Source organism: Gorilla gorilla, chromosome X, assembly GCF_029281585.2.
Source record: "Gorilla gorilla gorilla isolate KB3781 chromosome X, NHGRI_mGorGor1-v2.1_pri, whole genome shotgun sequence".
NCBI lineage: Eukaryota > Metazoa > Chordata > Mammalia > Primates > Hominidae > Gorilla > Gorilla gorilla.
Genome location: NC_073247.2, coordinates 119699360 through 119717250, shown reverse-complemented (window position 1 = coordinate 119717250; position 17891 = coordinate 119699360). Strand labels below are relative to the sequence as shown.

Here is a 17891-nt window from a genome sequence, read left to right as displayed (position 1 = left end):
CAGATGACTGACCTGAAATTTGAAACAGAGACACCACTGGCTAAAACAGTATTTGCATTTTGTACAGTTATCAAGCAGGATGGGGGAGAGGGCTGAAGCAGAAAGCTCAAAAGTAATGGTAGCAGCGGATTGGCAAGGGAGATCCAAGTGAAGTGAAGTGTGTATGGGGAAGGATAGTCACCCCAAAAGGGATTCTGATGATGGTCCTAAAGTAACAGTAATGTCATCCACTTCTCTGTCCCAGTCGTAGGATTTCTGATGATCTGCCCTGATGTCCCAACATTCTTGGGGTAGGTATGCACATCAAGCTCCTATCACTACCTTCACTAAATTTGCATTTATGGTAATTCATACTGTTAGGGCTAGAAGGGACCTTAGAAATTACCCATACTCTTTAATTCCTAGTTGAAAAACTAAGTGCCAGAGATGGCGAAGGACCCAGGCCTTGGAATTCTCTGGCCTTGGTACTGAATCTTTCAGAGACTGAATTTATTTTATATCCTAATTATGCATTTAATCTCTGCCCCATCCCCACCCCCAACTCCCAAAATACTGAGAAGAATGAAAGGAGATGAATGGAAGGTCAGCAGAAGGGAAGAAGAGAAGAGGTACTTCAAAAGACCCTGACTTTACTTCCTTTTGCTTCGCCCTGAGGAAGTTACCTGGACCTTCAGCTAGTCTCTGCATGAGAATGGCTCTACCCTGGCACCCTAGTCACCTGGCAATATCTACAATGGTCCCTCGAGCAAAGACTTGAACCACAGCTAATCTGAGTCTTGGCAGAATGCCTGTGATCCTTCCAGAGCACAAAGGATGGGAGGCCTGAGAGGAGCTGCTTCAAGATCATCTCCCACTTGCCTCCTTATGTCCCTTGGCAAGTTTCATGAGACAGATTTTCATAGCCTCCCACCTCCCAGGTTCTGATGAGGTACAAGGCTTCCTGAACCACTTCCCTCAGAATAGAGCTACAGACTATAAAGCCACTTAAGTGCAGTCTATAATTGGCTTCTTAGCAGTGAGGTATCCCACAACTCACTTGGAAGTCTTCTGGTCCTTTTTGTTTCAGTGTCATCCTTTTTGTTGTTTGGGACAAGGACCTTTTGGGGCTGGAATCTTTGACTGCTTTTTCTTTCACTGTGTAAATAATAAACTGTTTGAATTTAAAAGTGATTCCTTGTATCTTTACCTACTAAATCAGCCAGGCCTTGGACTTGGACTTGGACTTGCCATATGTGCTTGACAGCTGCTTACTGTGAATTTCACATTTTTGGCTATCTCATGACCCTCTCTTAGCACTGAGGGAGTTAAGTCGAACAAAGAGCTGTTGACCATAGTAGCTTTTTCTTATCACTATACATCAAAGGGAAAATCAGCCCAAATTCCATTTTCTGGGACTTTTAATCTGCCTGGAAGAGCAACAGATCCTCTTTGTATTCTGTGTGCAAGGCCAGCCCTCGTGCTCTAGAAGGATCACAGGCATTGTGCTAAGTGAGACTCAGTTCTCATCTATATCCCCTTTGAAAGAGTCCTCTTGGTCCAGAATATTTCCCCTGGCAGGGGCTTAGCCTGTCAGGGCATTGTCGGCTGACCCTTCTAAACTGGAAAGTCTGATGCTTGCCCTCCCCAACTTGTCAGTCCCAAGTCAGACACAAAAACATTTTCCCTAGAAGGTTCTTGTTAACATTTCTTGTTTTCTGAGAAACAATGTCTTGTTTTCTGTGTGAATTTTGCCCACATTCCTCCATTAGCACATTATTGGTGGCTAATTTATTAATTCTTCTAATTGTTCCCTTTGAAGGAGCCTGGCCTTAAAGAACAATGGAAAGAAGCAGTCATAGGAATCCTGGACCAGGAATATGTGCCTGAGAGGGATTATACACCTGGTGCTGGTGAGTTCACCCAACTTCACAATGTATGAGGTGGCCTACTTGTCATTCTGCTTATCAGATTCTAATTCTATTCAACCAGCATTTACTAAGCACCTACTATGTACAAGTCTCCATGCTAGATCTTGGTAAGAGCTTCCACTTGCACTCCAGTGTCTCTAGTAAATGCTCCCTTTGTCAGCTACCACTATTAACTCATTGAGTTCATAGATGTAAAACTATCTGAGAAGCAGTATTGAACTGGGTACTCCATTATAAATGTTAGGAATATTTTTCATCTTAATATCCCACCACAGAAATGAGAAGAGTACTAGGAACATAGCTAGTGGTTAAGAACTGCTCTTGAATGACCCGACGAGATCAGTCACAATTGTAATTTGTGTATTGTGCCCAACAGTATAGGAAAACCACCTTGATCCTCCATTCCTGGAAATTCATGGTGGAGGAAAGTCATTCTCATTAGCTGTCATGCTATATACATTTCTAATAAGCTTGTAACAACCTATTTGGTCTCTGTTACTCCTAACCATCATAACTGAGACCACCTCCCTCTCAAATACAGGCTCAGATTCACTGAAACTCTGGGACCAATTCTATTCTCAGATAGGGAAACACAAAGAATCCCATATCTGCCCTGTCCTAGCACATTAAATGGAGATGGCCTTTCCAAACATCATCACACACACACAAAAAAATATTAAAATTTTAGCTATGGGTAATAGCCTCATATTTGGTATTTGCCTAGGTTGTTCTTCAATTAAACCACTAAACACACAATGTTCCAAATTCTGTTCTCCTTTGTATTTTACTCCTTTTACCTTTGGGCTGTAGTTCTTATAGGCCCCTGGTCTGATGACCTGTTTCAAGTCACTTCTCTAGCTGCCGCCCTTGACTGCCCTGCTTCATTCACTTCATATCGCATGATCCCTTTTAGTCTTAGTGCCACTACAAATCTGATTAAGATATGCCCAATTCTAGCCCTGAGGGACCTCCTGGCTTCCTCCCAGTCTCCTCCTGCAGGCCAGGTGTTTTAACAATAAGTCAGCTCACTTGCTTCTGGTGCTACCCTAATCTTAATCAATGGGTTCCAGCACTGGGATTTTATTTGTTCTTTAATTCTCACCTTCTGCTCCAATCTCTAAAACGGAATGTGTCATGTTTCCTTGAACCCTATGTCTTCATTTCTTTGGTCTTCTTGACCATATCGTGCTCCTGAAATCAAAGTCTTCTTGATTGGATTTTGAGCTCCAGACCCCCTGGGTCCTTTCTGCCCAGATCACTACCTATTATATGATCCTTGGTTTCCCCTAGTCACTTACCCAATTCCAGGAGAATCCACGGCCATCTTCCTTTTAGTCCTCCCCCAATTCAACTCCAGCGAGAGACAACAAAGAATTCATGAATACATATATATTTATTTAATTCATAATATAGCATTTTGGATGGGCTGGAATATTGTAGAGAGGGATGAGGCTGTGTAATCCACAGATGCTCATATTTCTGTCACTAGGAGAGACACTATTGGTCCAGAGCTCCCAATACAAACAGGCGTGGGGTAAAGCATTTGATAAAAAATAGTCCAACAATAGTCTAATAAATAGTCTAGCCAATAACAACAATACAGCATATGTCTGAAGCTGGCAGACTACACCATAAAAGGCAGTTTTGTCTGACCTGATGGCAATCAGTTTGGCCAACCTGTAACACACAGCCAAATACAGCCATTGGCTCCAAGGCTGCAGTTGGCTTCAGGAGCTAGAAATAAGTGTAGGAGTGGTTCTTACCTACCTGCCTGACACTCTCCATTCCTTGGAGGAAGGAGTATCAAATATTTGAGTTTATTCAAAAGTCCATCCGTGGATTGCTCCATCTTGGTAGTCATATATAAATATGTAAACCATGGAAGTTTAGAAAATTGACCTAGAGTGTTTTAGCCGAAAAAAACAGATAAGTGATTTTGCTGCAATCTGAATTTCACTGCATCCAAAGATACACATAGAATTGTATAATAAAAACACATCCAGATGCAGTTACTCTTACTTATAAGTAGCCAGAACCTCAATGTGGCATTAAAATTTCTTTCATACTCTCAAAACAGGTTTTACTTTATTTTTGATTATTTTTGTGCTTTCTTCAATAAGACAATATAAAAAGTGGAAACAAGCATAAATTGCAGACATAAAATAATCTTCTGGTAGAAACAGTTGTGGAGAACAGGTTGAGTAGAGCAACAACAACAAAAGCTTATGCAGTCACCTTCTTTGAAAATGTTAAATACAGGTCCTATTCTCTTTGTCCAGCTGGGTTTAGCTAGAGGTAGCCAATTACTTCTCTTAAGGTACATGGCATTGCCAGGATTCTATAAAAGCCAAGTTAACTGAAGTAAATATCTGGGGCCCATCGCACCCCCACTAAGTACTTTGTCACCATGTTGTATCTTAGAAGTCATTTTTCACTGTTTGACTCAGAATTTGGGACTTCAGAGTCAAACTTCATTGCTTACTCCAAACCCAGTTTAATTCTCCACTTTTTTAAGTAGGCTTAGCTTTGAGTGATTTTTGGCTATAACCAAAATGTAAATCCACCTTCAAACAACAAAGTTTGACAAGACTGAGATGTTACTGAAAACAATGGTGCCATATGCTCCAAAGACATTTCCCCAAGATAACTGCCAAAGAGTTTTTGAGGAGGACAATGATCATTTGTTATGTAGGAGCCTTGATATCTCTGCAAAATAGAATTAATACAGCTCAAATTGAGTAGTAACCAAGCTTTTCTGCCCAGGAAGTAACAAACATCACTACGAACATGAGAGTACAAGAGGGAAACTTTCATAATTCATTTTTTCATTCATACATTCATTCAATAAACATTAGCCAAGCTAATGTTCCAAGCACTATGCCAGGCATTAAAAATATAACAACAATAAAAGACACAGTCCTTCCTCTCAAGGTGTTCAGTCTAGTAGGGAAGATGATTATTCATTAAAATTTTTGGTGCATCAGAATCATGAGGAGCTTGTCAAAAATGTAAATTCCTGCCTATGTTCTCAAATATTCTGGTTAGGTCAGGAGTGGGAACCCAAAATCAGTTCTTTTAACAAACACTAAAGGTGATTCTAACATAGGCGGTGTGAGGACCACACTTTGAAAAACACTGCTATACAATGTGATTATTGCTGAGAGAGGGGGATGCTTGGGGTGTCTTTGGATCTCTAAAGAGGGATGCATCATCAAGTCTAAGGAATAAAGAGTTAGTCTGGTTGAGAGAGATAGAGGTGAGGAAAGGTAGTCCAGGATAGAGTCAAAAGTAGGGTGGGGAAATTAGATCTTTGTCCCAGGGCACTAAAATCTAAAAGACACCACAATAAATTAACAGTTTTGGAGAGCCAAGGACAAGGCAAAGGAAATTGTTCTACTGGGATGGAGGTTGCATTTTCTGTACTTACAGCATTTTCACACTATTCCTTTAATTTAAGAAAAATTTCTGTTGTTTACTCTGGGCATTAAAATTGTTAATCATGTTTCTGCTGCAGGCCCAGAGAATAACTTGTGTGAATAGTTGTGTAAATAGTTAAACTTGGCTAGCTTAATCAATGTGAGGGGGAAAGTGGCAAAAGATGAAGCTGTGTAAGCAAACAGGGACATGAAAACCCAGACTCTGTAAGGAGTTGGGACCTTCTACTGGGTGCTAAGGGAGCCAGTGAAAAGTTTGATGAAGGGGAAAAGAATCATTTTTTTTGTTTAAGAATTTGGGGATACGCCCTAGGGAAGAGACAAAGGTGACTGAGAAATGAAGGAGAAATGAAGGACATACATTTTAAAGCACTGCTACGCTGTATTGGAGCTGGGAGTAAGGAAAGAGATTAATATTTATGGCACACTTAGGAAATGTCAAGCGCTGAGCTAAGACAGTTTACATATGCTATCTTTTTTAACCTTTGAAACAGCCTTGTGAAGTAGACATTATTTTACAGAGGAGGAAACAGGCTCAGAGAAGTGAGGTACTTGTCCTAGGTCACAACGCTAATAAATGGTACAGAAACTAGGATCATTTGAATCCAAAGGTTATGAGCTTTCCACTACAGCAAACTATTTACCAGCACTGATGAATTTTACTGAGGTTGTTCATTTCCTGATTAGCAGTAAGCACATATGGTATTTAAAATAAAAAAAGATGACATTGCTGCTAGATTTATATTTTTGAGCCTTCCTTGTGTGTCTGCATCAGTCTTGCTTTCCACATTAAGTGAACAAACAATACATAACTGTTATTGGGGAGGATTATATACTTTGTTTCTTCCACAGAATAGTAAGCCATTTGGCAGCAGGTAGAGCATTTTGTTAATATGTGCACTCCCATGGCAGTAGTTTGGTACCTGGCATCTAATAGTTTATTGAATGAATTAATAAATGAGCATCCACCAAACTAGGGGAAAGGAAGAGGGGAGTTTTGACATTTCAAGTCTCCAATCTGAGGGAGTTGTTATGGCTACCACTTTGTAATTTTACAACAGTAATATTTTCACAAATCCCAGAAGACTTCCGAAGCCAACTTAGCTCCTGGAAAGGGGAAAGCTCTGGTTCTCTGACATCCCCAATCCCTTCGATGGAAATTTTTAAAAAAAATCATAGACTACAAGGCTCCATTCCCTTCAACTATACTGGTTAGGACTGGGATGAAGTTTGTCTCCATTTGCGTGGAGGGATTGGCTAAGCGAATGAATACTGTAAACAAGATTGCAAAAGGAATGATTATCCTGTTTAAGAAAACAAACTGTTTTCAGACATTCTTGAGCACTTCAGAAGTGTTTTATCTGAAAATGCAAGTACATTTATATGGGAATAGTTGGTGCATCAATAATACTCGATTTTTACTGATTAAGTAAAGTAGGTTCCTAAAGAGCCTTCACTGTGCAACTTTTTAAAAGCCTAATTCTCATAACTGTGTGTACTTGGGAGTAGTAAAACTTTTTTTTAATAGTCTATGACAGAATTTTTAACAATTCAGATAGCCATCCTCAAGTAGGTAGCATCACTTCTACCTGATCAATTTTCTATCCAGCAACAGCATCTCTTGTGCAATCTTGTCTGTAAATCTCTGCTAATCCAATAAAGCTCTTCCCATTATCTGTGTCATGGTTGCATGTGTATGTGTGCGTGACAGGAGGGAGGAAGGCAATGATGGATAGAGGGAGGAAAGAAATGTTGATTGATTTTGATGTTTCCTTTAGGGGACAAAAATGGATGGTGTAATTTATTTTCCCTTCCAGTATATTTCTCACTCAAATTAGCAAATTAAAAAGTTTTTTGTTCTAGTTCGAGTTGGTGTTTGGAAAAAAAAGTTTTTTGTGTATATGTAATATATAAAGTGAATATGCATAAACATACATACACAAGTGAATATATATAAAGTACATATATGTTCACTTTATATATTACATATACACATTCATGGTTTCCTAACAAACCCTTGATGATAGGTTTTCATCAAAAGTAAAATATAATATGTGATAATTTGACACTGTTCAAAATTCTACATGGCCAAACTGACCAGTACTAGAAAGGCTGACCACCCCCCGCTCTGGCTGGCTAGCTCCTTATTCAGGGCATCTTTCCACATTATTTAACTAGAATTACCCTAATTGCTTCCAATATAATTTATATTCTTAAATCATTGGGAATTTTTAATTCTCCAATGACAACAGAGGCATTTTCTAAATTTTTCTCCAATGGCTTGAATGCAGACTACTCAGATAATTTGTTCTGAAAAACTCAATATATTAATTCAAATACAAGCTTTAATGCACAAAAATTAAATCTGCAATATCTAGTTATTTTGGATGCTTCAAACAAACTTTATTTTGTGTCTCATATATTGAACGCTAACTTAGGTGTAGGAGGGGAAGAACTGCTGAACTAGAGAGCCAGTGAATTATATACTCTCCTGAAACTTAATGACAGGTTTTCATCCCAGAAACATAAGGGGATTCTTGAGGCCTGCAGTTGCATTCCTGCCGCTCAGGGTAATCAATAAAATCTGGGGCGGGCAAGCCAGACAGGATCATTAGGGATTTGTTCCAGATTGTAAATGTTGGACAAACTGGAAGAATGAAGGTCACATCAAAAGTATGAAGATGGAGAGAGTTAGCTGGGTCATAGAAAGACAGCATATTGTTGTCATAATCCAGGAGGACACCCAGACGCTTCAGGTGTGGGGGCACATCCACCAGCATTTCCTTGTTGTTGTGTCTCACCACGAAGTTACTATTGCAGCGAGAGAAGACCCATGAGGAGGCATTCTTGCCAATCCATTCATTCTTTGGAGCTGATTTGTAGGCAATGCCAACTGCATACCTGTGAGACAGTGGAGAGGAGAGAGAAATAAACATTTATGAATGATCTGAGTTGTGTAAGACACCATATATGATATATAACAAATAGGATATATGTTTATTCCTTAAATAGTTTACACTTAGATGCATAATGCTGATATCACTAGAGCTTTAAAAAGTTAGCAATTAGAGCGATGTGGCAGTTTCCATCTCCTAGCCCAGTATATTTTCCATTATTTTATTAAAAAGCTGGCAAATTTTTCTAGGAGTGGTTTTCATCACATACCTTTTAACCTTGACTTATTGGTATTATGGTTGTGCTATAGAATTGAATCTCCTAGGAACATAATGACAGAGGACAGAAAAGAAAAGGAAAATGGGATCCACTCACCATGTTGAGGAACCCATGACCACCTCCCAATAGTGGCAGCCACTGTCAATGAATATATTTCCTGCTGCTCCATAGCACCCTGTGCCACTAAACCTCTCTGGGGTGTGGCTCTTCTTTAGAGAGCTTTCATCCTTCTCCATCTGCAGTCCATCATTGGAGATCTTCAACTTCTTGTGAGTCATTTTGGGATCCAATTTAAAGGGTTGGCCTGAAAAATAAGTAGAAAAAAAAAAGAAAAAGCACTATGAAGTATCTTAAAATTCTACCTTTTCCACCAGCATCATCACTGGCAGGGTATGCTCGATAACATGATCACTCTTGGTCCAGTGCAAGTTGGCTGCTGTTTAAATTTTATTAAGAAAACAGGCCAGAAACCAGAGTTTTCAATAAAATAAGAATAAAGGTCAATCTCCCATAAAACGACCTTCACAACGGCGTTTATTTTCCCACTGTGGGAAAAAATGTGGATCTCTCCTAAAAGCAATTTGAGGAAAGTCATATTCCAAGCAAAGAGGAGCTAATAAGCTGTCCCCCACATCATATATTATCAAAGTAAAAGGGAGTGCTCAAAGTTTCATGTTCTCAAATATGTTTTGTACTTTGCTTAATTTCAGTGGGTTGTTTGGGATTTGGGTAGATTTTAAAGGAAAGAGTGTTATGATGTCTGAGGTGAGGGGAATTGATGTAATTGCTGCTTGATGGCAGAACCGGAAAACCCTGAGAACTCAGCAACTGAACAATTATTTTTGCCCTCTTACAATTGGGATGTAAATAACATATAATTAGGCAATTTTGTTAGAGTGACTGTTGCATCATCAATGATCAGAGAAAACATTTATTGTGTAGGATCATTCACAACAGATAATTCTTTATAACCATATGACAAAGGCATTGTTACTGAGGGACCAGTTGCTGGGTATGGCAAGAGATTTTTATACAGAATGCTTCTGTGACAGACACTGTTGGCTAACACATTACCCTTTCCCAACTTTTTCTCTCTTACTCACTTTCACTATAGAGGCCGGAAAAGCTAAATACTCAATCTTCCAGCCTCCCTTACTGCTAGGGGCGGCTAAGAACATGGAAGCAGATGGAAGCAGAAGTCAGACAGAGCAGGGGAAAGTTCTAGGAAAGTTTTGGATTTCCAGATAAAAGGGATAACCATTATGTGTACCAACTCTTTCCTCTTTCCTATCTTGAGAGGAAATATGACATCTGAAAGTTGCAGTGGCCATCTTGCAGCCATGTGGCAAGAAGCCAATGCACACAGGGAGAAGGAGCCTGCATCTTTTATGACATCGCAGAGCAGCTGCATTAGCCCTGAACTGCCTACCTTCAAACTTCTTCCTATGTGTATGTGTGAGAGATAAAATATATACTATTCATTTAAACAATTAACAAACGCTATTTGTTAAGCTATGTTAGTTGCACTTTTTGTTATTTGCTGTCAAAAGCATTCCTAACAGATATGGCTTCTCTGTAGTAGGATTTTACTAGATTATCACAAATAATGCTCTTTTATGCAATTGTCCCCCAAATATAAGGGGTGGAGTACAGAGAAAACTCTTCACTAACATCCTCCCAAGCTAACAGTCTTTTTGTGCATATCTCTGGGTCCACAAATCTTCCATGGGCACCAACAAACTCCTTGCCCAAAGTACAAACTACAACAGTATGGCTCCTCTACCCAGTACCACTGCTCCCCATGCACTGCTGTGGGTGCCTGCTCAGGCTGTGTACTCCCCTGGCATGGAGGAGAAAATTGATCTTTCCTTTTGAAATCACCACAACGTACTGTTTGTTTTTAGTCGGGTAGGTTCACTGTTCCGGCTGCCGGCTTGGTTTATGGCTTTAACGATGAAGATGTAGCGAGTCCCACTCTGGAGTCCATGCACTGTGTAATGGTTCTGTTTAATGTTGGGAACAATCATCCAGCTGTCTACTGAATTATACAGGCCTGTAAAATGGGGAAAGACAAGGACATTAACCAGCAGGTAAGAGAGACAGAATGAAAAACACACTGAAAATTCATCATAAGCCACCCCCTCAAAAGTGAATTCATTTTGTTTTCTTTTGAGTCTTAGAAGATGTAATGAGATGAACCAGGGCTTATGATTCCACTATTTCATTACTCCCATAGAACTAGGCTTAGGCCAGGCTCCTTGCTTGTGGCAATTGAATGGAACTACTAGCATAAGTTAGGTTATTTCAATTTCTTTCCCAGATAACACAGGAATGGCTACTATACAGAGTCACAGAATCATCACTCTTATGGAGTCTCTGGATATTTACTCCAAACGTCCACTCCTCTGAGAGCTGAGTTTGGTCTTGTATGGATGGGGCAATCCTGTGCAGAGCAGGGAAACATGGAAACTCAGCCAAAGAGACACATAGATACTGTATTTCCCTTATTTTACAAATGGGAAACTAGGATTGAGAGAAGAAAAGTGACTTGCCCAAGGCCACAGATAGTCAGTGATGGTGCTGAGAATAGAACCCTGGTATTTTTAAAATGGTAGCCCAGTGTTCTCTCTACTACATCACAGTTCATGGGGTGAACAACAATGTTCTTTTGTCTCTGCAAGGTAGTGAGGCTCTCAGGGCTTACAATTCCACTCTCCTACTCCATCCTTACCCTTACTTCCCAAACTAGCCGGTCTCCACAGTACCGTAGGGAAGCCAAAGAGATGACATGATAACCAAAGCAAGATATCATCTCCCCACTCTTACACAACACATTCTGTTGTGTGATTCCCATGTTCATTTTGGGTTGAGTGGTCCAGGAGCACATTGTTATCTGGAATCTTCCTCCCTTCCAAGTAGGGAAAGGGATCAGAGAACTAGGCTTCTGCTTTTGATATATTTTAGACTGCATATATTAACTTAAACAGGGGAAATGTAAATAATTAAAACATGTATTTGGCAAGCTTTCAGTAAAAGAAAAACCAACATTCTAGTCTGCAGATTATTTAGACTTCTTTCTACTGTTATCTGCTTTTCAGTTAGTTTACCACTTTTTAGCTACAGTTCTACTAGAGGGTAGAAAGGGAAAGGCGAGGAAAATAAGCAGTGAATTCAGTCATTTCTATGCAACTCTAGTACAAAATTTAGTGAGGTTGAAAATTGAAAATAATAAGTCATGAGTGTTTTGCAAGAGATCTGATCAAAGGGTTTATAATTAATCTGAGAGGAAGTTGAAGAGCCTAAGTTAAAACTAGTAAAAGAAACGATGGAGGGCAAACAGATATGCAGGAGAAAGATGAGGAAGAATTGGTGGAGGTGCCCAGTGATTCTAATGAAAAGACAATATGGATTAAAAGGGTAGGAGCAATGTTTGAGGCCTTGCCTATGTTACCAATACACAGTATGAATCACAAGCTGCACATAAGATTTTAATACAAAGAGGAAAACATATAATCTCCAGATACACACCCAACAATACAAAGACAAACTTCACAATGAAGTACTATGCAGCTGTGAAAAAAATGAGGAAGAGATCTCTATGAACTGATATAGAGTGATTTCAAGGAAATATTGTCAATTGAAAAAAGCAAATTCCAAAAGTATATATGTATATGTAGTACATATGCAGTACACTACTTTTTTGAGAGAAAGAAAAATAAGAAAACATCCATATATTTGCTTGGATTTACAAAGCAACAACAATAAAAACAGGAAAGATAAATAAAAAATTCATGAAGTTGGTTATCCACAAGGGGTAGGGGGTGGAGGAACAGGATTAAAAGGATGTGGGAGGAAATGACTTTCTCTGAATGTACCTTTTTGTATAGCATCCTCTTTGGGAAACACATTGTTTTACAAATTCAAAAAAATAAAATTAAATCAATACAGATGGGAAAAGTGGGGACTAAAGCTGAAGGCAAACTGAAACAAACCCAACTGCATTTCAGATGAACAGCATAATTACATCAATGTAGTGGGGGTGGGAGGAAAACCTCAAACAAATCCTGAAGTATTGTTAGCCAGTTTGTTTTTGTAGTGGCGTGGACAGAGCAATTCAGAAACTATTTTAGATGTATTATGGGATTGAGCAAATGAGTACATGTGTTAATGTTGGGAGCCAGGGTTCATACTGTGGAAGAAGGGACATACAAATACAGAATGGAGAAAGGCAGGAAGGAACCTGTGGGGATGGACTGGAATTTAAGGTATTGGTGTAAACTCATGATTTCTAAAATATATATATGTTTGTGTATGTGCACATAAATATGCACATATACAAAGTATGTATGCATGTGTTATTATATACGTGTGCATATGCTTACATGTATGGATATTTGTGTTTATATCTAGCATATCTAGCACTCAGGTCTTGGTCTCTAATATTGTCCCACTAAAAGAAACCAGGGTTTCTTGGAAAATAATGACTGATTTCAAGGCTGGGACAGAATAAGGTCAAAATGAGCCTAGAACATTTTGTTATGCCAGAAAGTAAGGAAGTGCTCAAGAAAATGATGGGGGAATATTATAAGGACCCAGAAATCACCTTGAAAGGCTCCCAATGGCTAAATCTTGACAATTTGAACACCAACACAAGTAAGGGCAGTAAATAATTATTAACAATTGAAAAAAGATAATTCATCAGCCCATACTGATATATAAACAAATGGGAGGAAATGGGGAGTGGAACTCTTGCTTATAGTAGAATGCCAAGTGCCAACTTGAAAATGTGGGAGGGAATACTCAACTGGAAAAATCACCATTTTGCAATCATCATGTTAATGATTGATTCAGGCAAGTATCATCAACTGATAATAAAACAAGGGTGGGGGTGGGGATGAGATGGTTTGATGAAGCAGCAGGGTATTTTTATGGTTTTAAAACATACCACACAGATTCCTTATTAGTGGCAAAAGAAAAAGTAGCAACTACAGTGAATAAATCAGACAACATCTTGACTAGGTGATCAAAATTAGCATCATCAGTGAAGGGCAAGTGGACATCATGTGTCTCCAGATATTATACCCTAAGAAAGAACTGTACTGCTAAATATAATCATGAGAAAACTTCAGAAAAAATCAAAATAAGGAACAGTATAATGAAGTATAATAAAGACATAAAAGAACACTTTTTTAAAAATGTCAATGTTGTTCAAGACAAAAAAAGGCTGAAGAAATGTTCCAGATTAAAAGAAATATGGCAAAAGAGATACGACAATTAAATGTAATACCTGACCCTAAACTATAAAGGACAATATTGGGTTCTTTATATGTCATAAAGAATATTATTTGGTCAAATGTCAAAAATTGGAATATAAATGGTGGTTAGATAAAAGTATTGCATCAATGTTAAATTTCTTCAAGTTGGTAACTATACTGTGGTTATGTAAGAGAATTTCCTTATTCTTAGGAAATATACACTGAAGAATTCAGAGGTGAAAGACCATGATGTATGCAATTTGCTCTAAAATGGTTCCAAAAGAACAGGGAATGTTAGCAAATGCTAAAGGAAATGGGACAAATATTAACAGTAGGTGAATTTGGGTAAAGAATATATGGGTGTTCTTTGTGCTAGTCTTGCAAGTTTTCTGTGATTTTGAAATCATTTCTAAATTTAAAAAGGTAAATATATGATCCTCTAGGTATTACTGAGATTTAGAAGGATGGGACTTATGATTGAATTATGTCAGTGGAAGTATACCTCTTGTTCAAAAGGGAAAAATTACAATATGGAAATCCCTGAACCTGAGTGTAAATGTGTGGTAGAGAGTATTTGCATGAGAATGAAAAGGAAGGGAAATAGAAGTTATGTCTTTCTGGTAGTATGTTATGGTCTGCCTGGCTAGGCAGAGTTTACAGCTAATGCTTTTGTAATGCAAAACACAAAATTCAAACGGAGGAAAGATAATAAAGTAATCAGAAGACAAACACACTCAAATATCTGTTGGAATTCTCATTCACCTCACAGCATAATCTGAAACATCATTGGTTGTGATCATTTCAAATCTTAGAAGAGGTGGGAAGAAAGTTAAAAATCAGGAAATAAAGTTGAAAGAAAAGGTGAAGGGGGAATAATCCTCACCAACAAGCATGAAATTTCTGGATAAAGAAAATGTGAAAAAACGTCAAAGGAAAGTAGCTCTCAGAACGGAGATTCAGTCAACTGTGGCAGGCCAGACCGGCAGGTAGGATTGGGATCCTGAATCTTCAAAAATACTTATTCCTAGTAAAATAGTTTCTCATTGCCATCCAAAATTTTGCTTCAGGCCTCTGCCCTTGTCCTTGTTCTAACAAAATTTTCTATCAATAACCAGAGGAAGAAATAGAAGGCAGGCTGTGAGGGTAAGCAAGTATATTTGAAGGTAGAATCTGTATCCCAAAGGATTTTAGCATGCTGAAATGAAGTGGCAGAACTAACCAGATAAAATGTACTAGGGATAAATTCAAGGCTTTGTATTTTTGTTTTAGACATTCAATTGTATAAGAACAGGATTTGGAATACATAGAAAATTCAGTTGATCATATGCTCAGTAAACAGTCAGTAGTCAAAGTGGCTGCTGAAATAAAAGGTACAGGGCAACTGGGAATCAGCTAATGTACAAGACAAATAATCCAGCTATCCTCTGCAGTGCTCAGACCACTTTGGGAGTACTACATTCACTTCATTGACAGAACATTTTATGAAGCACAGTGATAAACAGGAGTGTGTTCTTAAAAATGATACTAGGATAACAAAAGATCTGAAACTATGCCATATGAAGAGCAATTGAAAGAAAGGAAGATGCCTAGCCTGGAAAAGAGAAAATTTAGAAGGACACAGGAACTAACTAAAATTATCTGAAGAACTGTTATGTGAAAGATGGATTAGGTTTGTTAGTGAGGCACAAAAGGTCAGAACTAGGACTAATTGGTTGCTGTGGTTTACTTTAAGGAGCATTAAACTTGAAGTCTGACAGGCTCAAGCTGCAACCTTGACTCCCTCATTTCGTAGCTCTGTGACTTTGGGCAACTCACTCAACCTGAGCCCCAGTTTCTTCATCTATAAAGTAGAGTTAATAACATTTCATAAGGCTAAGTAAGCACCCATAAGGACTAAATGAGATAATGTATATGGGAACATTTGTAAATGGCAAAGCATAATACACATGTAAATTATTATTGTCGTTATTATTTACTAAAAGGAAGAGTTAAGCCTCTTATAAGGAAGCACTGGCCATTATTTATAGCTGCACAACAATCAAATGGGTTGTTTTGTTAGAAGTGAGGTACCTATCACTGGAAATGTTCAAGCAGAGACAGGATGATTATCTACTGTGTGTCTGGTAGAAGGGAAGAAGATTAGACTAGATGACTTCTAAGGTCCATTCCAATTCTAAGATGCTATGATCCTATCACTGTTAAGAATTATCCTTTAAGCTTTTCTTTACAAAGGACTATATAACCTTGAAAACAGAGGTGACAACCTTTAGATCTTTGTCACTTCTCAGACTTCTTCTTAATTCCTGGGAGATGACTGCTTTCCCCATATCAGGAAAAAGAAGCACAGTTGTTGGCGCTAAGACTTTCCAGAGTAGGAGAGACAAATAAATCAGTGAAGCATTAGAGTTTGTGACTTCACAATCTGAAGAAACACCCAGGAACATAGTTACATGGGCCAAGTGGTTTAGGTTGGAGCTGCACGAAGCAAATGTTTTTTAGAGTTTGATCCCCAAATGTCCTCTCATCTCCCCACCCCACCTTGTTACAAAACAGAATTCTGCCCCAGATTTGTCACAAAACAGGAAAAGGAAGCCTATTTGAAGGGGTTAGTTGGAAAAACTACTCTCATGTTGGCCTGTGAAGTCAGACACAAAGGTAGGAACAAAAAAGTAAAAGAAAATACTAATTTGCAGCTATGGAGATGTTATTTTAGGTTGGGAATCTGTTCCAGTCTTGAATCCAGCTTTAATTTTGCTTTTGTTTCCATTTCCACCATCCCCCACCCCAGCCCCCACTGCACCCAGGGCATTGAGGGGAACTTTCAGCTCATCCCCTCTTGACTGGCATGAGTGAAGTTCCTACTCTGTTTTGTCTTGCTCCAATTCACCAGAAAGTGAAACCATAAGATGTGAGCTGAACAACAGCTTTGTTAACCTTTTTCATTTTGTGGCCCACTGACATGTTTTCATATTTAGCATAATTCTTGGTGGAAAGGAAGAAGTAAAGGGAAGAGTGACAGAGGCAGGAGGCTTGTCACCATATTCACTGATAGAGGTAGGTTTGGTAAAGGAAAAGTCTTTGAACATAATGTATTTTACCACGATAATGAAGTAGAAGAAGAGTCAAGGAGAGAGACGTTCATACACACAGAACCAGCAATGATGGTGGCAAGGAACAAGTACCAAGCTGTACTCTCCTTGGGAAAGTGGAGTGACATGGATTAATTGAGGAAAGGCTAAGGGTTACATAAATGAATGGGAATGGCCCCAGCAACTGACCAGCAAGGAAATATACAACTTGCTTGTTACCCATCAGTAAGGTCTTTGCAATGCCCTGGGGAGCTTACACTGTCTATGAAACACTATACTAAACAACCTAACATGTCTTACAAACACTTGCCTCGTGGCGCCCCGGCCAATCTTGAGCAGCTTACTGCTTCCTTACATTTCCTTATCTCTGGCCACAGGCCCCAACTACACCATGACTTACTGATGAAGTTAGCCTGGCCAGTGAATATGGTGTACTGAAGCTCATAGGAGCTGATGCTGAACTCATCATCCGAGATCCAGTGGACTGTAATGGTGTCATGGGAGGCAGTACAGAGTTCTTCTCGGATAGATGGTGGGTTTGGGGCTGTAAGGAAAGGTGGAAAAGAAAGTAAGGAAAGCATACTTTCTCTTCTGGAATTTTACAATTGTTACTCTTCCTGCGTAACCAAACATCTCTTGAAGAGATTTTCTTAATAGAGAATCTTTAGATTGCATGAACCATGCAACCTGAAGCAAAATGCTGGGATCTCAAGCTCCCTAAAACCACTTTTGCTACATCAATAAAAATATTTTAGCAAAGATATAAGCCTAAATTTTTGTGATGATTGCCCCAGCTGTCTAGTCTGCCTGCATAAACACTTATGTAGACATTAAAGTGATTATATGGTTTTCTTAACATATGGTCTTCAACTTATTTTTTTTAATTTCAAAATGAGTATATATATATATAGACAGATTTTTGCTCTTGTTGCCCAGGCTGGACTGCAGTGGCGCAATCTCGGCTCACTGCAACCTCTGCCTTCTGGGTTCAAGTGATTCTCCTGCATCAGCCTCCTGAGAAGCTGGGATTAC

At 38.9% G+C, this 17891-nt stretch overlaps 1 protein-coding gene across 4 annotated transcripts in view; it reads right to left on the bottom strand.

The window, feature by feature from the left end:
• Positions 1 to 3281: 3281 nt before the first annotated feature.
• The window catches only part of MID2 (midline 2), a 105978-nt gene continuing 91368 nt past the window's right edge, over positions 3282 to 17891 (bottom strand). For 2 of the 4 annotated variants that reach the window (XM_055375418.1, XM_055375416.2), the window contains exons 7-10: positions 17170 to 17403; positions 10407 to 10568; positions 8612 to 8819; positions 3282 to 8242 (exon numbers count right to left, since the gene is read on the bottom strand). In XM_055375418.1, the coding sequence (XP_055231393.1) occupies positions 7840 to 8242; positions 8612 to 8819; positions 10407 to 10568; positions 17170 to 17403 (1007 nt within the window). In that variant the 3' untranslated portion in view covers positions 3282 to 7839. The remainder of the gene's footprint in view (positions 8243 to 8611; positions 8820 to 10406; positions 10569 to 17169; positions 17404 to 17891) is intronic. The other 2 variants (XM_055375417.1, XM_004064679.5) reach the window with 1 other exon arrangement.